Source organism: Macaca thibetana, chromosome 14 (assembly GCF_024542745.1).
Source record: "Macaca thibetana thibetana isolate TM-01 chromosome 14, ASM2454274v1, whole genome shotgun sequence".
Lineage (NCBI taxonomy): Eukaryota > Metazoa > Chordata > Mammalia > Primates > Cercopithecidae > Macaca > Macaca thibetana.
In genome coordinates, this window is record NC_065591.1 from 74768264 (window position 1) to 74789309 (window position 21046).

Consider the following 21046-nt stretch of genomic DNA (forward strand, 5'->3'; position numbering starts at 1 on the left):
AATAGCTACAAGAATCTTTCTAATACCTTGGATTCCCTGCCTTCAATCCTGGGAGCCATCCTGGAAAGAATGATACTTGTAGAGGACACCGACGAGGGTGTCAGGAGAGTGGTCCTGCCACTCACCAAGCGGATGATGCCATACAAATCACTGGTGGATTCTCTTATCCACTGACTTTATGAGGCTCTGGGAAAGCCTGCAAACTACTAGCAAAAAGACACTTAAACATCACTGAGAAAAGATATTCGGTAAATGTTAAAGAAGAAGGATGACAGGCTGGATGTGGTGTCTCACGCCTGTAATCCCAGCACTTTGGGAGGCTGAGGCAGAAGGATTGCTTGAGCCCAGGAGTGATCAATATGGCAACATAGTGAGACCCCATCTCTACAAAAAATAAAAATAAAAATGAATAGCTGGGCATGGTGGCACACACCTGCAGTCCCAGCTACTTGGGAAGCCAAGGTGAGAGGATCACTTGAGCCTAGGAGATCGAGGCTGCAGTGTGCTGTGATTGCACCACTGCACTCCAGCCTGGGCAACTGAGCAAGACCCTGCCTCAAAAAAAAAAAAAAAAAAAAAAAAGGATGACAGTAAGACAACAACTGTGCAGTTCTGCCCTCTTCTAAGGAAGGATTAAAGAAGTTATTCCTCATATGCCTACATGTTAATGAGGCCCTTAAATTAATGTGATTGAAGAGGGTCACTCTGTATCTTTATTTTATATATTGGGGCTGAAAGAATCACAGGCAAGTTGATTTGGACTGGATGTGGGAGATGAGCCAACTGTCACTTTTTATAAAGTTCTAGAAGCCTGAAAAGGTACTGGGGACAGAAAGTGTGCTGTGAATACAAATATGAGTAAAACACAAACCTTGCTCTTGGGGAGCCTGTGGCCTTATGGTGGAGTCAGATGTTATAAAAATATCAATTTTTGCAGAGTGTAATAAGCACTTTAAAATAAGGTTTGCAGAAAGAATAAATGGAATATTTATGCCCGGGAATTTAGGAAAGAAAAATAAGCCTGTTCTTTAACACCAGGGACCATTCCTTATTCACCCTTATTTATGGCCAGTGCCTGGAAGGTAGTAGGCACCAACATTTCTGATCAAATAAATGAACTCATATATATATATATATGAATGAATGGAAAACCCAAATATCTGGAAGTAAAAAGCATGAAACAGTAGTTATCTTTACCCAACTCCTTGGGTAACTACCTCCCCTCCGCTAGGACAACAGAAAGCTACAAAAGGCTCTTCCCATCAATGCCTCCTGAGCACACTCCTGTCTCTCTTTCCTGTCCCCATAGCCTAACTCCTTCTCCCCATCCCCTACACTATTTTTGTTCACTTTTCAGTTAGCATTTATGTGGATTTCATACCCTGCTTTCCTCTTCCAGTGCTCCAGCTCCCCATTCACTGCTGTATTTGGTGTGAATGTCTCTGCAGTACAAGCTATTTTAGTAGTCAGGGCTGGAAGAGACACTGAGAGAGCTTCTGGCCTCCACTCAAGGACCTCCTCCTAAACACTTCTCTGTGATGGCAAGTATCTAGAAAATGCTGAAGAGCATTATGGAGCTTCTCTGCTCTTCCCAAGGCACTCAAAGGAAAGAGAGCATGTACATATGGGAGAAGGATGCAAATGAACGGACCCAAACATAGGATGCTTAGGTTGGGAATCAAGGTAGAACTCGAAAATGCCAGTTTTCATTGCGCTGCTGATGGCTGGGCTCTCCTTCCTTTCCTTCCCTCTTTCCATCCCTCCCCCACACCCCCCTGACTCCATCTGTCTGTCTTTCTCTCTCTCTCTCACACACGTGTTGCGCGCGCACAGACACACACACACACACACACACACACACGGTCTCGTTCTGTCACCCAGGCTGGAGTGCAATGGCACAATCATGGCTCACTGTAGACTCAATTTCCCAGGTTCAAACAATGCTCTCACCTCAGCCTCCCGAGTAGCTGGGACTACAGGTGCATGCCACCATGACCAGACAATTTTTTATCTTTTGAAAACATGAGGCCGGGCGCGGTGGCTCAAGCCTGTAATCCCAGCACTTTGGGAGGCCGAGACGGGCGGATCACGAGGTCAGGAGATCGAGACCATCCTGGCTAACGCGGTGAAACCCCGTCTCTATTAAAAAAAAAATACAAAAAACTAGCCGGGCGCAGTGGCGGGCGCCTGTAGTCCCAGCTACTCGGGAGGCCGAGGCAGGAGAATGGCGTAAACCCGGGAGGCGGAGCTTGCAGTGAGCTGAGATCCGGCCACTGCACTCCAGCCTGGGCGACAGAGCCAGACTCCGTCTCAAAAAAAAAAAAAAAAAAAAAAAAAAAAAAAGAAAACACGGAGTCTCACTATGTCTCCAACTCCTGGCCTCCCAAAGTGTTGGGATTACAGGCGGGAGTCACTGTACCCGGCCTTGGCTATCACTTCTTTCCATAAGGCCCAGCTCTGAAGAGCCAATTGTGGAACTTCAGTAACTCTGATGGCAGGTAGAGCACAGTGCCAAACATCAGTATATCTACCCTCCTTTCAGGTGATTTAGTCTCACTTCACATTTCTTTCCATCACCTCCCTCCTTTCCTTGCTCCAGGTGATAGGCCTAGTGTGCCTTTCTTCCCCTCTTCTTTCATGGCAGGGGAGACCCCAGAAAGGCAGTGGTGTGTATTGGTTGGTTAAATGGGTTCAAATCCTGCCTGTCCCCTTTCCTATACTTATCTATGTGTAGCCATGGATAAGTTATTTAGCCTCTCTGAAGTCAGTAAAATGAGGATAATACCACTTACCCCATGGGTTTACAGTAAGGACTAAACTAAATATAACATATGTAAAAGCACCCAGCAGAGGCACTGGCAGATTTGTAGGTACTCAATAAACATTCTCTCCTTCGTCCTGTTCCTGGACACACCATACGTCTTCCAGGTACCAAACCATCCAGAAGCCACAAAGGCTGGAGGGGAAGGAAGCAGGCGGTAGAGAGCATGTATCCTTTCCCATACTCCTCATTTAGTGTCTTTCCTTTTTAGAGACAAGGATATGATAGGAGAGAGGATAATTTAAATAAGTGATTCATAATGAAACATAGAAATCAGGAGCCTCTTTCATGGGGCTGCTGTTTAGAGGAGGTAGCACCTGCTTATTGGCCCAGCTCAAGAGATTCAAAAAGAAATTTCTTCCTTGTCTTTATGTCACTTGTGACATGACAGGAGACAGGACAAACTTGCCTTAGCCATTTTCTGTCTTCTAATCTGTAAACACATCATCCAAAATTCCTTCCTTCCCCCATAAAAAAGACTAGAAGAGGCCGGGCGCGGTGGCTCAAGCCTGTAATCCCAGCACTTTGGGAGGCCGAGACGGGCGGATCACGAGGTCAGGAGATCGAGACCATCCTGGCTAACACAGTGAAACCCCGTCTCTACTAAAAATACAAAAAACTTAGCCGGGCGAGGTGGCAGGCGCCTGTAGTCCCAGCTACTCGGGAGGCTGAGGCAGGAGAATGGCGTGAACCCGGGAGGTGGAGCTTGCAGTGAGCTGAGATCCGGCCACTGCACTCCAGCCTGGGTGACAGAGCGAGACTCCGTCTCAAAAAAAAAAAAAAAAAAAAAAAAAAAAAAAAAGACTAGAAGAACTCTGGAAATAAGCTGCTATGGCTGAGTGCATTGTTTCAATGTGGGTTTCAATTTGGAGATTTAATAAATGTTATGAAAGCACTACTTCCCCTAACCTCTCACATAGCACATGACAACCTTAGTGAATATTTAACACCTTACCTTTACTTTTTCACCATTAATCTCCACTGTCTTAATCATAAAATCAACTCCAATTGTGGCTCCTTGACCAGGGGGGAAAAGACCCTGAAGAAGAAATAATGGAAAAGAACAGCTAAGCAAATATTTCCATTAAATGAAATTCTTTCTCCTCTCCCCCAGTAACACCCATCACCAGGTCCTTCCTTCAGCTGAGTTGACTGGTAGAAAAGAGAACTCTGGTTACCCTCAAGGGAGCCCTGTGCAACTCTGTATGCATGTCTTTTTTTTTTTTTTATTATTATTTTTTATTTTTTTTTTTTTTTTTTTTTTTTTTGAGACGGAGTCTTGCTCTGTGCCCCAGGCTGGAGTGCAGTGGCCCGATCTCGGCTCACTGCAAGCTCCGCCCCGCCGGGTTCACGCCATTCTCCTGCCTCAGCCTCCCGAGTAGCTGGGACTACAGGTGCCCGCCACCTCGCCCGGCTAATTTTCTTGTATTTTTAGTAGAGACGGGGTTTCACCGTGTTAGCCAGGATGGTCTCGATCTCCTGACCTCGTGATCCGCCCGTCTCGGCCTCCCAAAGTGCTGGGATTACAGGCTTGAGCCACCGCGCCCGGCCGCATGTCTTAAGGAAAAGAGAAAAGAGGGAGAAAGTGTGAAAGAGAAATGCTGAAACAAGAGGAAAGAGATAGGAGGACAGAGAAAAGGAGATAAGACAGGTGAAGGAGAAAACTGAGAAAGGGCAGGGGAACCTGATTTTAAGAATGAAACAGAAACATCAGACATGAATATAAGATTGAAGGGCATGCAACCACAGGGATGATATCAGAATCGGAAAGGTCAGGGCAAAACGGATAGGTTCTTTCTAAGAGGTAAAATCAAGGGTACTTAAAACTAGTTATCAGTCTTGAGCATGGACAGCCATGGGAGTGGGCAACAATATGAAAAAACAAATAAAAACTCAGCATGAGAAGCAGGAATAAGAGAGTTTTGGGATCTGTCTTTTTGGATCTCCAGAAGCTTCTGAATTTTCCTTTGCCCCAGGGTGATCACTGTTTTCCTCAGTGCAATGTACCATGCATATGTAATTACATGGATCAAAGCCAATGACACTGGGAAGATAATCTAAGAAAATTAAGTCATCAGGGACACAGTAGGGTAGAAACAGCATTAAACCAGGAGGCAGCAGCCTTAGAATCTCTGTGTAACCTCAAACAAACCACTCACCCTCTCTGGGCCTCAAATTCAATAAGTTTGAGGCTGATGTAAGCCATTTTAAAACAAACAAACAAAATGCTTTACTTCAAACTGGAAACTTAACCAGAAAGATGAGATTTTAACAAAGGCACAAGTATAATTTATGCAATTTACTATTACATAATGTTTCCTATAAGCTTAGGGAGGGAGTTGGGGGTAGCAAGAAATTCTGTCAAGAAAGAACTCTTCACCCAGTTTCTCTTCCCTCTTTACTTATATTCCAGAATTTCCAGAAATTAAAGTAAAATTGACTTTATTAGTTCTGGCAACTATGATGCAGATATCTTTAATTAAGAATTATTTAATTAAAGTTTTAGCTTAAAAGATTGAACTTCAAACCAAAAGAAAATGTTCTACTGCATGTCTGCAAAAGATGTAAATATAAACATTCATAACTTTACTTTCAAATATTGAATCAATTTTCTTCTGTTTTGGTTTGGCTCAGAAACAAAAGCTGCCAAGCTTCAAGTTTATAGCTCCAGATGTTTGCACCTCAACAAATGCCAAAAAGTTAAACAAATTCTTCCCAATGTTTCACCTACCATTTTGTTCCCCAACCCCTGTGCCTAAAAAACAGCTAGATCCAATTCATTTTAACTGTCTGCTAAATAATAAAAACAAACATAATCTTGCCTCTGAAATATGAGTTTATGGTGGAGTTGAGGGGCTGGGAGGGGTAAAATGTAGACACAAAAGACAAATAAGAAAGAAGAAAAATGTGCTTGTTGGCAAAAAATTACTGTTGAAAATGGAGACATTTTCACATCTAATGACAGAGTTTGTGCTTTTAAAGAGAATGGTCTCAGAAGTTAGAATGTATAGGAGGTAGAAATTATCAGGCTTAGAACCTGGAACCCGGGTTCTAATCCTAGCCTTGCCACTCTATCTAATTTCACAATATAAGATCCTAAGCAAGGCATTTAGCCCCTCTAGATCTGACCTTTCATCTATAAAGTGAGACAGGGGGGTTGAACAATGTCCTAAGTGACCTTTCAATACTAAGACAAGGTCAAGGAAACTTTTGATAAAGGGATTGAAAACTTTGCTACATCTCTGTGTCTTATCCTTTTGTCAAAAGCAGAAAATATGACTAATGTTAGGTAGAAGTAAAACCAGTTGGAGTTTCCCATATATCTCCATGGCGGCTGACTGAGCCCAGATGCCTATTAGCTTGCTACTTTTGGTTTCAGCAGGCCACGGCTTAAAAAGCATGGGTTCTATTCACTTATCATGAGAAAACCCCTGACATTGCCAAAGTGACTCTGGCCCCTCTAGCTGTTTGTTATTCAATCTGCCTCTCTCGTTCTCCACAAAACCACAGACTGTCAGAGCTGGAAGGGGCCTTGGAGCTCACCCAGCCCCTAATGCGCAACAGGCAGCCCCAGGAAAGGGAGGTAACTTACCCAGGCTCATAGAGCAAGCCAGGGGCAGAACCAGGACTAGGACCCATGTCTCAACTCCCAAGCCAGTGCTCTTTCCACAGCACCAGGTTATCCTATGCCTTAGATAGGGGGGCAGGTGCCAACTTGCTGAACAAATACTTTATGAAAATTCAAGATATGTATGTAATGGTCCTACGAAGGGTACCATTCATATTTTTAGGGGAAAACACATAAAAAAGGTCAACTTCGGAATGAGTTCTCACTCGTTTCCATATGAAAGCAGTAAATAATCTCCAGCAGTGATTCTCAAAAGGGTAGTCTCAAAGGGAACTTGTACTTAGATCATATGTGATAAGAATCGAATCCAACCCAGAGGGACCATTCGATTCAGTTCAGATAATTCTTCACTATTTTCATGTCGTTCCCACTGAAGAGATTTAGAAAATAGGCCTATTTGCTCCTAAATGAAAATGATTCATTCAAGTTTCCTGGGAGGATTAAAGGGGGCCTAGGCAGAATTTGACTGGTTTAATTTGTATTAGAGTTTTAAAAAATTTAGGTTCAGTTTGATGTCTAGATTCATTTGTTTCCACCTGGGGATTATTAACTAGTAACTTACTTTTATCCAATAATTTAGTTTTGATACTGCACACTGACAGCAAAACCACTTGCCTTTGTCATTAAAGGAAGCAAGAAGAGGCGTGGGAGGGTTGGTGGAGACTCCCAGGGCCATGCTCCCAGGAGGTGGTTTAAAAAATATGTCTCGGATAGATTGTTGGTGCGTGCTACAAAAAGAGCGGAATATGAGCCAAGGAAATAGCTTGTTTTTCCGGAAGGTCCCCTTTGGGAAGACTTATTGTTGTGACCTGAAAATGTTAATTTGAAGATGTGGGGCAGGGACAGTGACATTTCTGTAGTCCTAGATGCACAGAATTATGGGAAAGAATGTTGATTTCTATACAGTGTGGCGCGCTTTTTTAATAATCATTTAATCTTGGGAAAATTGAAAAAAAAAAAATCCCTTGTCTAGGCTACAAAGCAGATAGAGCTTTCAAAGGGTGCATCAGGAACCCACAGCTAAGCCCCTGGCATTGAAACTGGTCATCTATCTCGACAGATTCCCCCAACCCCTCAGGCTAGACTGACAAACCCAACCCTGGGCTTACGAGTTCCCTTACCTGAGTGAATCTTCGGACGAGGCACGTCTTCCCCACACCAGCGTTGCCAATTAAAACAATTTTGAACAGGAAATCATAATCTTCCATACTCATTTACACAGCTGCAAGGCAAACACAGGCAAAAGTGAGAAGGGCCCAGTCAGACTTGCCCACAGAGCTCAAGCTGCACCAGCCTCGTCTCCGGGGGAACAGGTCTGACTCATTTAAAGAGCAATTTAAAGCTCCCCTCTGGTGACCCTGCCAGCGAGACAGAAACACAGGTGTTTGGTCACAGACGGACTTTATTCCTTCTCAGCTACCTCATGCCACAGAGAATAAATGACGCAGATGTCCTTTCACCTAGTAACCTTTATTCCTCCAAGCTATCATGTCACAGTTTCCTCCTGCAATAAATCTGTTTTCTTTCAGCATGAAAAGGAGATGACAAATCCATGTGCAGGCAAGCTGGGGTGCAAAAAAGCAAGGACAATAGAGAGCCCATCCAGAGCTTAAAGGACATTTGTGGAATGTATATGACTGGAAAGAAGTGCTAGTGACGGGGAGACTGAATGAAGGGGAAGGAACTATAAAGGGCCCTTTTAGTCTCCTGCTTCTGGAAGTCTTAGGGTCCTACCAATGGTAGTCATAGCCATCTTTCCCCTCTACCTCCTATACGTCTCCTGCCAGCCATGCTGATGCTACAGGGCCTCCCAAAGTGCTTTTCCCAAAGTGCTTTTCCCAAAGTTCACTCCTCTGGGCTTTGGTATGTGCCATTTCTTCTGCCTGGGATGCCCTCCCTTCCACCCATTCTGCCCCTTGAAGTCCTTGAAGGTCCAATGCCAGCATCTCTTTCTCTTTGAATCTTTCACTGATCTTCCCCAAATAAAGCTAAACACTTTCACCACTCCTCTGTCCTAAAACTTCACTTGCTGTATACAATTCTTTGTTCAAATATCTGCCTCATCCTTAAGAGATGGGATTATGCCTTTCAGTTCTATTTCCTAGCCCCTGGACAGAGTTACACTTTGTAAATGTCTATCCTACTGAAATAAAAAATTAGTTAATGGGCATGTTGCTTATGTGTAGGCCTTAGTTTCTCCAACTGCACTAGAAAGACTGTGACTAAAAGGGCATACTAAAAGAATGCTTTGTCTACTTCAGTGGACTGCTGTTAAGATTTTTAAAAACTTACAAAAGAACCTTATACAAAAATTACCCAGGTGTGGTGGCGCGCTCCTGTAATCGCAGCTACTCAGGAGGCTGAGGCACAAGAATGGCTTGAACCCAGGAGGCAGAGGTTGCAGTGAGCCGAGATCACACCACCGCCCTCCAGCCTGGGTGACAGAGCAAGACTCTGCCTAAAAAAAAAAAAAAAAAAAAAAAAACCTTGATACACATAAAGCGCTATCCTGGTAAAAGCAATTGTAATCTACTGGGTGCCTACTACAGTACTACAGGAAATACAGAGAAGAAACAATGTCTGCCCTCAAGACCAACATGAGAAAAGTTAAATAATGAAAAAAAAAAAAAGCTAAATAACAATTTGCGCCAACAGTGGAGCTCTTTTCCTAAGGTGTAGGCAGAACAGACCCAGTAGACTCTGGAGAGACAGGAAATGGGCAATAAGGGAGCTCAGGAGGGGAAAGGTGCTCGGGAGAGTAGGGAAGCCTCAGGGTCACTCCTACCAGCAGACCTGGAGCTCAAATGCCTGTAGCCTTGTAGGGCAGAGAGCAGAGCCCAATTAGCTGAATCTGTCAACTAGCCAGGGGAGAAAATTCCATGTGTGCAAAGATGATGCCTGTGTAGATTTCAATTAATCCTTGGAAAAATAACTGACAACCAAGCCAACATGTAGGTGGCAGCTCATGGGGTTCCATCCCAGTTCACTGGGACTGTGAAGGAAAAACATTTCTCTGTACAAGAATCTGGGTCCATGAGCAGTGGTAGCATTATACTTGGCCCTTTATGTGTATTTCCATTTGTTTCTACAAGTATACGAGGTTTGTATTTACTAACACATTATCTATTTTACAGGTCAGTGAACTAAGGTTAAAGGAAATTAAGAGGGTGGCCTGAAATCATAAAGCTAAGAGCCAGACTTCATGTTCCAAAGGCATATAGTATCGTAAAAAATGGAGCCAGAGAGACCGAGGTTCATACCTGGCTGCCCTGACCTTCTAAATCTGTGCCTTTGGGCAAATGACAGTTTTTCAAAACCTCAGCTTCCCCATCAACAAAATGGGGCTAATAACACCTATACCACAGAATTGTGATGCTTGAAAGAATGCATGGGAGCCCCTAAGGACAGTACCTGGCTCTTTGTCACCCAAACTCCTTAAAATGATTCTCAAATTTTCCATGATCTGGTTCCTGCTGTCACTGCCAGCTCTGTCTCCTACCACTCTCCTCACAATCCACATTCTAGGCTCACTGGATTTCCTCAGTTGCTTAAATACCATGGGACTGCCTTTCTCCTCAGACCTTCACATATATTGTTCCGTCTGCCTAGAACACAAAACACAACTGAACCTCGCACCCTCGCCCACCACCCCAAGCCTCCTCTAGATCTCAGCTTCAACATGACTTCCTCCAGTCTGCTCCTCTAACCTACGAAGGGCCTGGGCCTCCCCGCTCCAGGCTCCCACAATGCCCTCCTCCTCTCCTGCTGTAAACTCACCATGCTACCTGTAATTAATTATTCACATATCTCACACTCCGGCCCCATCCCTCAGCACTTCAGCCCTACACACGTGTACACTCATGACTGTGAGCAGCATGAGAGCAATGAGGTGTCTGGTTGAGTCCCTAACTGTGAGCAGCATGAGAGCAATGAGGTGTCTGGTAGAGTCCTAACCCCTCCCCATCATCATCATCTCATTCTATATTACTAAGTCATTTAATCCTCAAAACAACCCTATGAGGGGGATGCTATACTATTAGTATCCTAATTTGGTAGAGGGGGCTGCTGAGACACAAGAGAAGTTAAATAAGCAGTCATAAGGTCCCACAGCTGATAACTAGTGGAGCTGAGATTCATACGCAGATAATCTGGCTCTCGCATTCATGTCCTTGAACCACTACCCAAGTGACTTTCACAATGCTGGCTCAGAGCAAAAGCTCAAGAAAGATGGATGAATTACATGATGAAGGACAGGCACTTAATCAATGTGATCGCTCTTTCCTCTTCCCCTCTGGCTTCAAATATAAAATTCTACCACCCTGTAGAAGTTAAACAAGAATCAAAGTCAAACTCCTGATAAACACTCAGGGACATGATATGTAAACTAAAATTCAATAAAGCTATTAGAAAGAAAAATCATAAAACTCACGGAAAGGCACACGGGCAGCAGGAAGGCATGAGGCTCTGTGGACCACAACTCTCTGCTTTCATAAGCCCATAAGAAACAGGAAACACAGGACTGGACTGCATTCTTTTTCTGTGCCTAGATTGTTTGACACACACTCATTTCTACATCTTTGCTGGAGGTCAAAGAACCAAAGCAGGAAATCCAGAGGAGAATGTCAAAAATAAAGACTTTAGAAATAGGACTCTTAAAGAAGGTTCACAGTGCCCCAGTGATGCACCTTTAGAAAAAGAAAGTGAAAAAAAGGCTTTGTCATAGTGAACATTATCTCATGTGGTTACCACCTGGAGCAGGCTACAGAATAAGTTAAGACATTACCTCTTTCTATAAGAAATTAATGCTCTGTTGAATGTGTTTTTGTTTGTTTTGCTTTCTTTTGTTTTTGAGGCAGGATCTTGCTCTGTTGCCTATGCTGGAGTGCAGTAGCACCATCACGGATCAAACGACCCTCCTGCCTCAGCCTCCCAAGTAGCTGGGATTACAGACACAAGCCACTGTGCCCAGCTAATTTTTTAAATTTTTTTGTAGAGACCGGGTCTCACTATGTTGCCCAGGCTTGTCTTGAACTCCTGGCCTCCATCAATCTTTCCACCTCAGCCTTCCAAAGTGCTGGGATTACAGGCATGAGCCACCATGCCAAAATGTTGGATGTTTTTAAAATGGACCTCTGGGTAAAAATTGGTCTTTAATAATGCAGGCTGTCTATGGGTAAAGCTGGACTGTAAACTCCAGGTTATCTGTTGTAGTTACTGTTTTGCTTCTAATGGAAAACACATTACTGAACAAAAGATCACAAGATTATCTGCAAACTTCTACTCTTTGAGGAAGCCCTTCTGTTTGGTACATAAAGTAACAGCCCAGGCATCACCAATCCACATGTGATGAGATAGCATTTCCCCCTGAATAAGGGAAACCCATTCAGAAGCATTTACACCCAGCCCTAAAATGACAACAAAAGTCATGCCTCATCTGGGGAGCAGACATGCCACAAGATATGCTACTAACCAAACACTACTGCCGTATTTTATATTCTATTAATTGTTAACATTGATAACAGCTTAACATTGGTAACATTGATATTCGGTGCTTTTTATGTCTTGGGTACTCTTCTACATGTATTTGCTCATTTAATCCTCATAACTCTATGATGTAAGTACTCCTATTATCCCTAACTTGCAGAAGAGGAAGCTGAGACAGAGATATCATCCTAAAATCACACAGCTAGTTAGTCTCAGGACCAGGATTCAAACCTAGATCCATCTGACCCCAAAGCCTAGTTCTTTCTGCAACAGGATGCTGCTACCCTCTGTCTTGTAATTAACATTGTCTCTCTGTCATGAGAGCTAGAGGCTCAGCTGAATGAGGCCCCAGGCCCTTTGAACTGCAGTGTTCTAGAATCTTCCTGCTCTGGAAGCAACACACCCACACTGATGGAGCCACACACTGAACTTCAGATTACACAAGCGCTGCTCCTCACCTTGCCCTCCAGCCCAGGATTCTTTCAGGACCTGAAGTCACACTTCAGCTGCATCACTCTCACAATTCAGTCATCATTCATCCCTGTAAGTAAGTACCAGGCATAGAGAATATAAACAGGAGCATAGATGAGCAAGCAAAATCCCCAGTATCATCATCACCACAACAGTTGTAAATAAATGGATACATGGATAAGATTCAAACTGGAAAAATAGATGAGCAAGATTAAAAAAATGAATTTTAAAAAGGTACAGGAAATGAAATCTAGTATGAAAAGCTTGAAAAGAAAAACAAAAACCATTCTAAGCAACGTGAATTTGGCAACATTTAAACCATTCTTTAAAAGTGGCCTTTACCAGGCATGGTGGCTCACGCCTGTAACCCTAGCATTTTGGAAGGCTGAGGCAGGAGGATCATTTGAGCCCAGGAGTTCAAGGTTGCAGTGACCCATGATCACACCACTGCATTCCACCCTGAGCAACACAGTGGGACTCTATCAATAAATCAGTGAATAAGTGGCCTTAAAAAAAGCCTTTATTCACTGTTGCACACCTGTGCATTTTTCCTCTTTCCCTTTAGGGCTCAATATAACAGATAAAGTCAGAGGCCAGGTCTTCTCCCCAACTTTCTGACACACCTCCAACCCCAGTCCCCTAAAATATTTTGGTGACTTGTCCTTATTCAAAAACTGTGTGTCTCAGGCAGGTCCTTTGGGCCTTGACTTGGTCTGTAAAGGGAGGGGCTGGGTAAACAGGCAACAAGGCCCCTTCCCATGGCAGCAAGTGTGGTCTTTCATACCAAAGAGGCAGCGTAGGCAATGAAGCCAGAGAGCCTGGGTCTGTTAAAGAGCACTGTGTAGTTTCCTTATCCACAAAATGGGGATGATATTAGAACCTATACCACTGAGTTGCGTGACAGGCAAATAAGATAATATATGGACAGGTACTCCTTTCAAAAATATATAAATAGTTTTTCCCAGCATTCTGACAAAAATCATACATACTGATTGCAGAAAATACAGACAAGCAAAAAGGAAAAGAAAATTACCTATCATCTCCTTCCCTACCCAGACCTTCTCCGGGAAATAATTAGTTAGCATTCTGGTATACATCCTTCTAGTCTTTTTCTTTTTTCTTTTTAGACAGAATTTCACTCCTATTGCCCAGGCTGGAGTGCAATGGCGCGATCTCGGCTCACTGCAACCTCTGCCTCCTGGGTTCAAGTGATTCTCCTACCTCAGCCTCCCCAGTAGCAGGGATTACAGGCATGCGCCACCACGCCTGGCTAATTTGTATTTTTAGTAGAGACAGGGTTTCTCCATGTTGGTCATACTGGTCTCGAACTCCCAACCTCAGGTGATCCGCCCACCTCAGCCTCCCAAAGTGCTGGGATTATAGGCGTGAGCTACTGCACCTGGCTCTAGTCTTTTTCTTTATATATACTCGTGTCTATGTGTATATTTTATTACAAATTTATTAATTTAAAAAACAAAAACATCATAGAATTATATAAATTTTTTTCGATAAAATGGTATTTTCCCAAAACCCAAAATCAGAACTCATGGTCTGCAAATAGAACCAATTACCAGAGACCCTCAAAATTCATTCAACGTTTGGTCATATGACCCTAGATACTCAGTAAGTGGGGGGTGTAGAGGATAGCTTCACAGTAATACAACTCTGAGAAATACTAACTATTATCACCCAATCTTGGAGGTTTAAAATGTTCTGAAACTTCCCATAATGAAGGCTAGTTAACTTCATTTAATCCAGGATTTACCAAACATGATTTTAGCTGAGAATTCTTTTCTCATATAAAACATCTTTTTTTTTTTTTTTTTTTTTTTTTTTTGAGACGGAGTCTCGCTCTGTCGCCCAGGCTGGAGTGCAGTGGCCCGATCTCCCTCACTGCAAGCTCTGCCTCCTGGGTTCACGTCATTCTCCTGCCTCAGCTAGGGCGCCCGCTACCGCGCCCAGCTAATTTTTTGTATTTTTAGTAGAGACGGGGTTTCACCGTGTTAGCCAGGATGGTCTGGATCTCCTGACCTTGTGATCCGCCCACCTCGGCCTCCCAAAGTGCTGGGATTACAGGCGTGAGCCACCCAGCCGGGCATAAAACACCTTTTATATATGCCTTGCTACTAGGGCTCCATGAAACAGTGTAGTAAACACTATTATATTTTATAGCATTTGAAATAAGAGCTGCCCAGGTAGGGTTGCCAGACACAGTTAAAAAAAAAAAAAAAATAGGCCGGGCGCGGTGGCTCAAGCCTGTAATCCCAGCACTTTGGGAGGCCGAGGCGGGCGGATCACAAGGTCAGGAGATCGAGACCACAGTGAAACCCCGTCTCTACTAAAAATACAAAAAAAAATTAGCCGGGCGCGGGGCGGTGGCGGGCGCCTGTAGTCCTAGCTACTCAGGAAGCTGAGGCAGGAGAATGGCGTGAACCCAGGAGGCGGAGCTTGCAGTGAGCCGAGATCGCGCCACTGCACTCCAGCCTGGGCAACAGCGTGAGACTCCGTCTCAAAAAAAAAAAAAAAAAAAAAAAAAAAAAAAAAAAAAAAAAAAATAAGAAATCCAGGTCATGTCACCCTGACCATGTCAAATTTCAGTTTCAGATGGTCAGATGGCAACAAATACATTTTAATATAAATTTGTTCCAAATATTGCATGAGACATATTTTAAAGTTAGTTGTTTATCTGAACTTCAAAATGAACTGGACATCCTATCTCAGTACTCAGATCGCAGTAGAAATAGAGGCCCTAGGCATAACACCATGCTTGCCCAGAAGCTATGGAGGGTGATGGGCAGGGCATGAGAAACAAGATATCCCTGATAAATCCAAAACAGCCAGAGGAATAAAAAAGGGCAAGTAAAATTTCAAGAAGGCATCATAGGGGTTCTTTAGAATCTGGGCCAGACTCTGGAGGGTGGGTTCAGACGGGCACAGAGGGCTCAGCAGGTGAGTCTCACCCTCTTTGATGATCCCAGAGCACTGTGGACCTTCCTCCAAGTATGTCCCCACGTGTGCGTCTGGCCCGTGGAAGGAGCCATGCTATATGTGTCTCTCACCCTTACTATCCTTAAGGACAAGGACTGTACCTCAACAAGACACCTGTCTCTTCTTATCCCACTGTTGTGTTCAGTAAGTGTACATTGAATTGAAAGCCTTTGATCCATCTTTCCACCTAACAAGGTTCTGTCCCTGGAAGCTCATTATTGCTTAATCACTAGGAGGCAATTACTAACTATTACTATAATCAACTGCTGCAAGCTCACTTGCTTTACATCAGCTGCTAATTTCATGTTATTGCAAGTTAATTATTCTCCTTGGCCACAAATGTCAAATACCCACCTGTGCTGTGGCTGCTCCTTATTCACCAGACTGTAAACTCCAGCATTTTTACATGGCCCTTTATAGTTTACAAAATTCTTTCACAGACATTATCTAATCTGGACCTCCCAACAACTTCAAGAGAAAGCTCTCATCATTTTGCAAATGAGGAAAGTGAGGGTTTAGGTGATGAAGTTACTGACTTACTCTGACACACTAGTGAGTCACAAGGTGGCCTCGGTATCCTGGCCATCTAGAATTTCTCCTCTGCCCGAACATACTATGTGTTCCCAGGTTCCTGGCCATTTGGACCATGATTTGAACACACTGTGTGCTAGGAATGGTGCTAAATGTTTTCCACATGTAATCTTATTTAATCTTTTCAGTAGTCCATCAAATGGGTGTTACTATTCCCATTATACAGATAAAAAAATTGAGGTTCAGAGAGATTAATTAGTTCAAAAATCAAACAGCTAATGAGTAAAAGTGCCTGGATTCAAAACCCAGGTCTTTCTGGAAAAAAATTAAGTTGGAGGTCTGTCTCACTCCTTATACTAAAATAAATTCTGGACAGATTCAAAGTTTGGATCTAAAAAACCGAACGCATAAAAGTACTAGAAGAAAACATTATACACACACACACACACACACACACACACATAAAATCTTAAAGTAGAGAAGGCTTTTTAAGAATTACTCAAAATCAAGGCTATAAAGTAAAAAGACTGACAAATTTCATTAAATGTTTCAAAATTCTAAATGGCAAAACAGTAAAAATGAAGAACTGACTAAATATCTGCAATATATATTATTGAGGTCTAACTGATTACATGCATAGAAAGTTCCTATAAAATGAATATGAAAAATTCAATAACCCCCTAGAAAAAACAGGCTAAGGACATGAGCAGATAATTCACAAGAAAGGAATAAAAATAGCACTTACATTTTTTTTAACTGATCAAATTTACTCACAAAAGTAAATTCAAACTATAGTAAATTTATAATTATAAATTATAATTTTAACTATATATAGTTATAACAAGAGGCCATTCATCTCAGATTGGCCAAGTTTATCCTGTACTGGTGACAGTATAGAGAAATGGGGCACTTGTATACTACTGGTGGGAGGTAAATCAATGCAACCTCTATGGAGAGCACTATTGATTTAAAGCTAAAAACGCTATTACAAACCCTCTGACCCAGCAATAGCACTTCTAGGAATCTATCACATTTATACTCACAAAGGCACATGTAGTGGGATATTTATTACAACAGTATTTGGAATAGCAATTACAAAAACAACCTAAAAGTCCATCAGCAGAAAATGGTTATATAGATTAAGGTAGCCATACAACAATGGACCACCACACAGCCTGCTATGGATATCTGCAAGATATATTAAACGAAAGAAGCAAGGCAAAGAATGGTGTGTTTATAGTATGAAGAAATGGTGGGGGCATGTGAGTCTATATCTGTATAGGCACAAGATATTTTTGGAATGATACAAAAAAACTGGCAACAGTAGTTGCCCCTGGGGAGGCTATAATATTTAGCTCTTTCTAGGAAAGAAGATAACCTCCAACTCTTAAAATATACTCTGCCCTTTTATTCAGTCTATAGTAGTGATTCAAAGGAAAGAAAGTTTTCCTAATACAGGGAGAGGCCCTTTTTTTTTTAAAAAAAGATCTATTTAGGGTGCTCTGTTTCAATCTTTCTGTCTTTCTCTTTGTCTGCCTAGCTGCACCCCTTCATGGGACAGAGACCCCAAGAAGGAATGTCCCACCCAGACTCTGGAGTTGCTTTTCCAGTTCACCGTGTGTATTACTGCCTTCTCTAAACCATGTCTCAGCACAGTGAGTCTCTACAAGGAGGATTCATTCTTTCACACCGACTTCCCTCAAAACCAAGTATCCACAGTATGGCAGCCAAAACCAATGGATCAAACAATAGCTTGCGTGTGTCATGAATAAAAACAAAACTCTCACACATTCATACAGCTTAGAAATTACTCTCACTTCACTCTGACACAGAACATTTCTGAGGAAGCAGAAGGAGCTCATCTTTTTCTCCCCATTGTACAGAGATGAGATTTGAAACCAAGATAGTGACTTGCCTCAGGCCACGCAGCTTGTAAGCAACAGAGCCAGAAGAGCAAACACAGGTCCGCTGACTCCAAATCAGAGCTGCTGCCAGGACAAATAAGATCTGCAAATATAAATCCCTATTGGGCAAGGCCACAGACAAAACCATCAGGGGGGCTGGCATGAACACATGCCATGGTGTGGGGGTGGAGTTAGGAGGAAGGAACTCAGAAGCAGCCCTTGGAATACTTTTTAAGATATGCAAAAAGTAAAAATGAAAATGAAAAATAAAGCAGGCCTGAGACCTCCACAATACTATTTTCAAAAATCAAGACAATCAAATATTCGATTTTATTCTTTGTATATTATGTTTGATATTTTCCTCATTCCTAGAAATACAAAACAGATTTGGGATTCCAAACATGAGAATGATTCCACAAAGCAGCATTTTGTCAGCATTAACCCAAGCAAACACCTGAATTATCTTCCGGTGCTCTTTCTGCCATAGTGAGAAGCTGGCCATAGGGAGCATCCCTGCACTAAGCACAGATTTGGTTTTCCACAGATGGGTGAGAGCAGAAGGGAGGAGGCCACCGCTTAGGACCCACTCAGTTAACTCCCCAGGCGGGGCTAATTTGTTTTGTACCACAGCACCTGGGAGCAGGTGTTTGACAAAGAGGCTCAGATGTGCCTGGAAATGCTCCTGCTTTGTTTCCTGGGGGAAGAAAAAGGATACCCCTCCCACTCATCAACTCCTTTCCAAGTTAGAGAACTTCTGTCTGCAAAACATGTTTGTTAAACGGCCCTAAAAAAGGACCTTGCAGACCCAACTCGCTGTTTCTGTCTTCTGCACAAGCAGGTGGGGCTCCCTCTGTTGTCCTCCAACAATAAACAATACCACTGCAAAGAGCTCTGGGCTTTGCCCCATTGCCCTCCCAGTTGTATTCTCTAAATCAGGGACCGTGTCTAATCTTTCCTCTGCAGAAGCTTCCCTGCGCCTGCTTGGCTGGACAGGAAGAACCTTCTTATCGGCTTATTCAGTCTCCTCCCCCCCGGCTGAACACACAAAGCAGCCTGGCCAGGCAGCCAGAGGTCAGAGCCATGGCTCAGAACTGGGCTCAAGTCTTTCCCCTGATGGTCCTCCGCCCTGGTGATCAGAGGCGTACCAGGAACAGAGATGTCTTCTCCCCGATGGAAGACTGTCATACCAGGCTGGACCCCTCCCTCAGCTGTTCAGACTCCCTCCTCACTGGAAGCAGGAGAAAAAGTGATAGGGAAGCAAGTGTCCACATGCTCAGCAACCCGAATAGATGAAGACAAAAAAAGAACTCTCCCAAGTTTGTCTCTCAAGTTTGTGACAGGTCCTGTGTCAAGCAGAAGAATGACTACTTGTCTAGAGCTTTACACACAGCAGACCATTACTGCATCCTTGAATCAGCCCCATTGAGCAGAATTTCTTACATACTGTCACTATCAATATGTTTTCACATCTATAGAGCACTTTTAGTTTCCTAAGTGTTTTCCAGTGCATTATCTTGGCAAATTCCTGCATCATGGCCAATTCTTATGCAGAAGATAGAGTACAAATTTTCCGTCAACAGGGACGGACACACACACATGCACACACACACACGCACACACACAGCATACCATAACCACCTATCTGTCACCAAGGCCTGCTTGGATACACCCCTGCTTAACCCCTGTCCCTACTGCACCAACATGGCTCAGGGCCTCGTCCAGCTCTCCCCCATCCAGCCTCCTGTGGACTTCTAACCAGGTTCCCTGCGGCCAGTCTACGAAGTGTTTTCCCAAAAGTGCCAACTAATTATCAGCCTTGAGGATGCAGTTAAACTCCTTAGGTAGGTTGGTGTAACAAGGCTTTTCATAATCTGGCCGAAATTCACCTCTCTTCAATTCCCATATACCTTAGACTCCATCACGTAAGAATGAACTCTGGGCTCCTTAAACTTGAATTCAACAAGTATTTATTAAAGAAACGGCCAAAAAGCAGGAACCTTTTTTTTTTTTTTTTTTTTGAGCAGAGTTTCTTTTTTTTTTTTGAGACGGAGTCTTGCTCTGTCACCCAGGCTGGAGTGCAGTGGCCAGATCTCAGCTCACTGCAAGCTCCGTCTCCCGGGTTCACGCCATTCTCCTGCCTCAGCCTCCCGAGTAGCTGGGACTACAGGCGCCCGCCACCTCGCCCGGCTAGTTTTTTGTATTTTTTAGTAGAGATGGGGTTTCACTGTGTTAGCCAGGATGGTCTCGATCTCCTGACCTCGTGATCCACCCGTCTCGGCCTCCCAAAGTGCTGGGATTACAGGCTTGAGCCACCGCGACCGGCCAGAGTTTCTTGTTATCCAGGCTGAAGTGCAATGGCGAGATCCCAGCTCACTGCAACCTCCACCTCCCAGGTTCAAGCAATTCTCCTGTCTCAGCCTCCCGAGTAGCTGGGATTACAGGCACCCACCACCATGCCTGGCTAATTTTCGTATTTTTAGCACAGACAGTTTCACCATGTTGGTCAGGCTGTTCTCAAACTTCTGACCTCAGGCAATCCGCCCGCCTCGGCCTCCCAAAGTGCTGGAATTACAGGCCTGAGCCACCACGCTCCGCCAAAAACGGGGAAATTTTTAAGCCAAAATAAGTAGTCTCTTTCAAAGAGTTCTAGATTTCAAAAAGTCTATGAAATCAATAATTCTGTAACCATGCTGCAGGGTACAGTTTGAGGGCTGGGTGGAAGATGTGGATGTGTGAAACTTACCAACAGATGGAACATGAGGGAAATCCTAAAGAAAATATAAATTCTGGGATTTTAATCCCAGGAACAACATGCCCAGGGATCCAAAAACACCAAAAACAAACAAACAAACAAACAAATAAATAAATACAAAGAACAAAAGACTAGAGAGGTCCAAACTTATTTCAAGATAAACAGATAAATAAATGGCCACTGGTGTTAACTTATTGAAGGCAGGAATGGCATCCAAACATTAACAGGTGAAGTAGAAAGAGGCACAACTTTCCTCAATAGCAACTTTTCAGTACTCATCAATACTCATCAAAAGCCTTTCAATACTCATCAAAAGTCTTCACAAGGTCCACACACTTCAACCCAGCAAGAGGAAAATTCTGCTTCTGGGAATTTTCCTACAGAATGCTTCCTAAATGTGCACAAAGATTTACTTATTTACTTCCTTTTACTTTTTGTAGAGATGTGTTCTCACTATGTTGTCCAGG

The 21046-nt window shown here is 43.3% G+C and overlaps 1 protein-coding gene across 6 annotated transcripts in view; it reads right to left on the reverse strand.

The window, feature by feature from the left end:
- The window catches only part of RAB30 (RAB30, member RAS oncogene family), a 101609-nt gene that overhangs the window by 17855 nt on the left and 62708 nt on the right, over nt 1-21046 (reverse strand). For 4 of the 6 annotated variants that reach the window (XM_050755902.1, XM_050755905.1, XM_050755907.1 and 1 more), the window contains exons 2-3: nt 7571-7671; nt 3777-3860 (exon numbers count right to left, since the gene is read on the reverse strand). In XM_050755902.1, coding sequence (XP_050611859.1) covers nt 3777-3860; nt 7571-7663 — 177 coding nt within the window. In that variant the 5' untranslated portion in view covers nt 7664-7671. Of the gene's footprint in view, nt 1-3776; nt 3861-7570; nt 7672-12391; nt 12475-21046 lie in introns of all 6 variants that reach the window. The other 2 variants (XM_050755903.1, XM_050755904.1) reach the window with 1 other exon arrangement.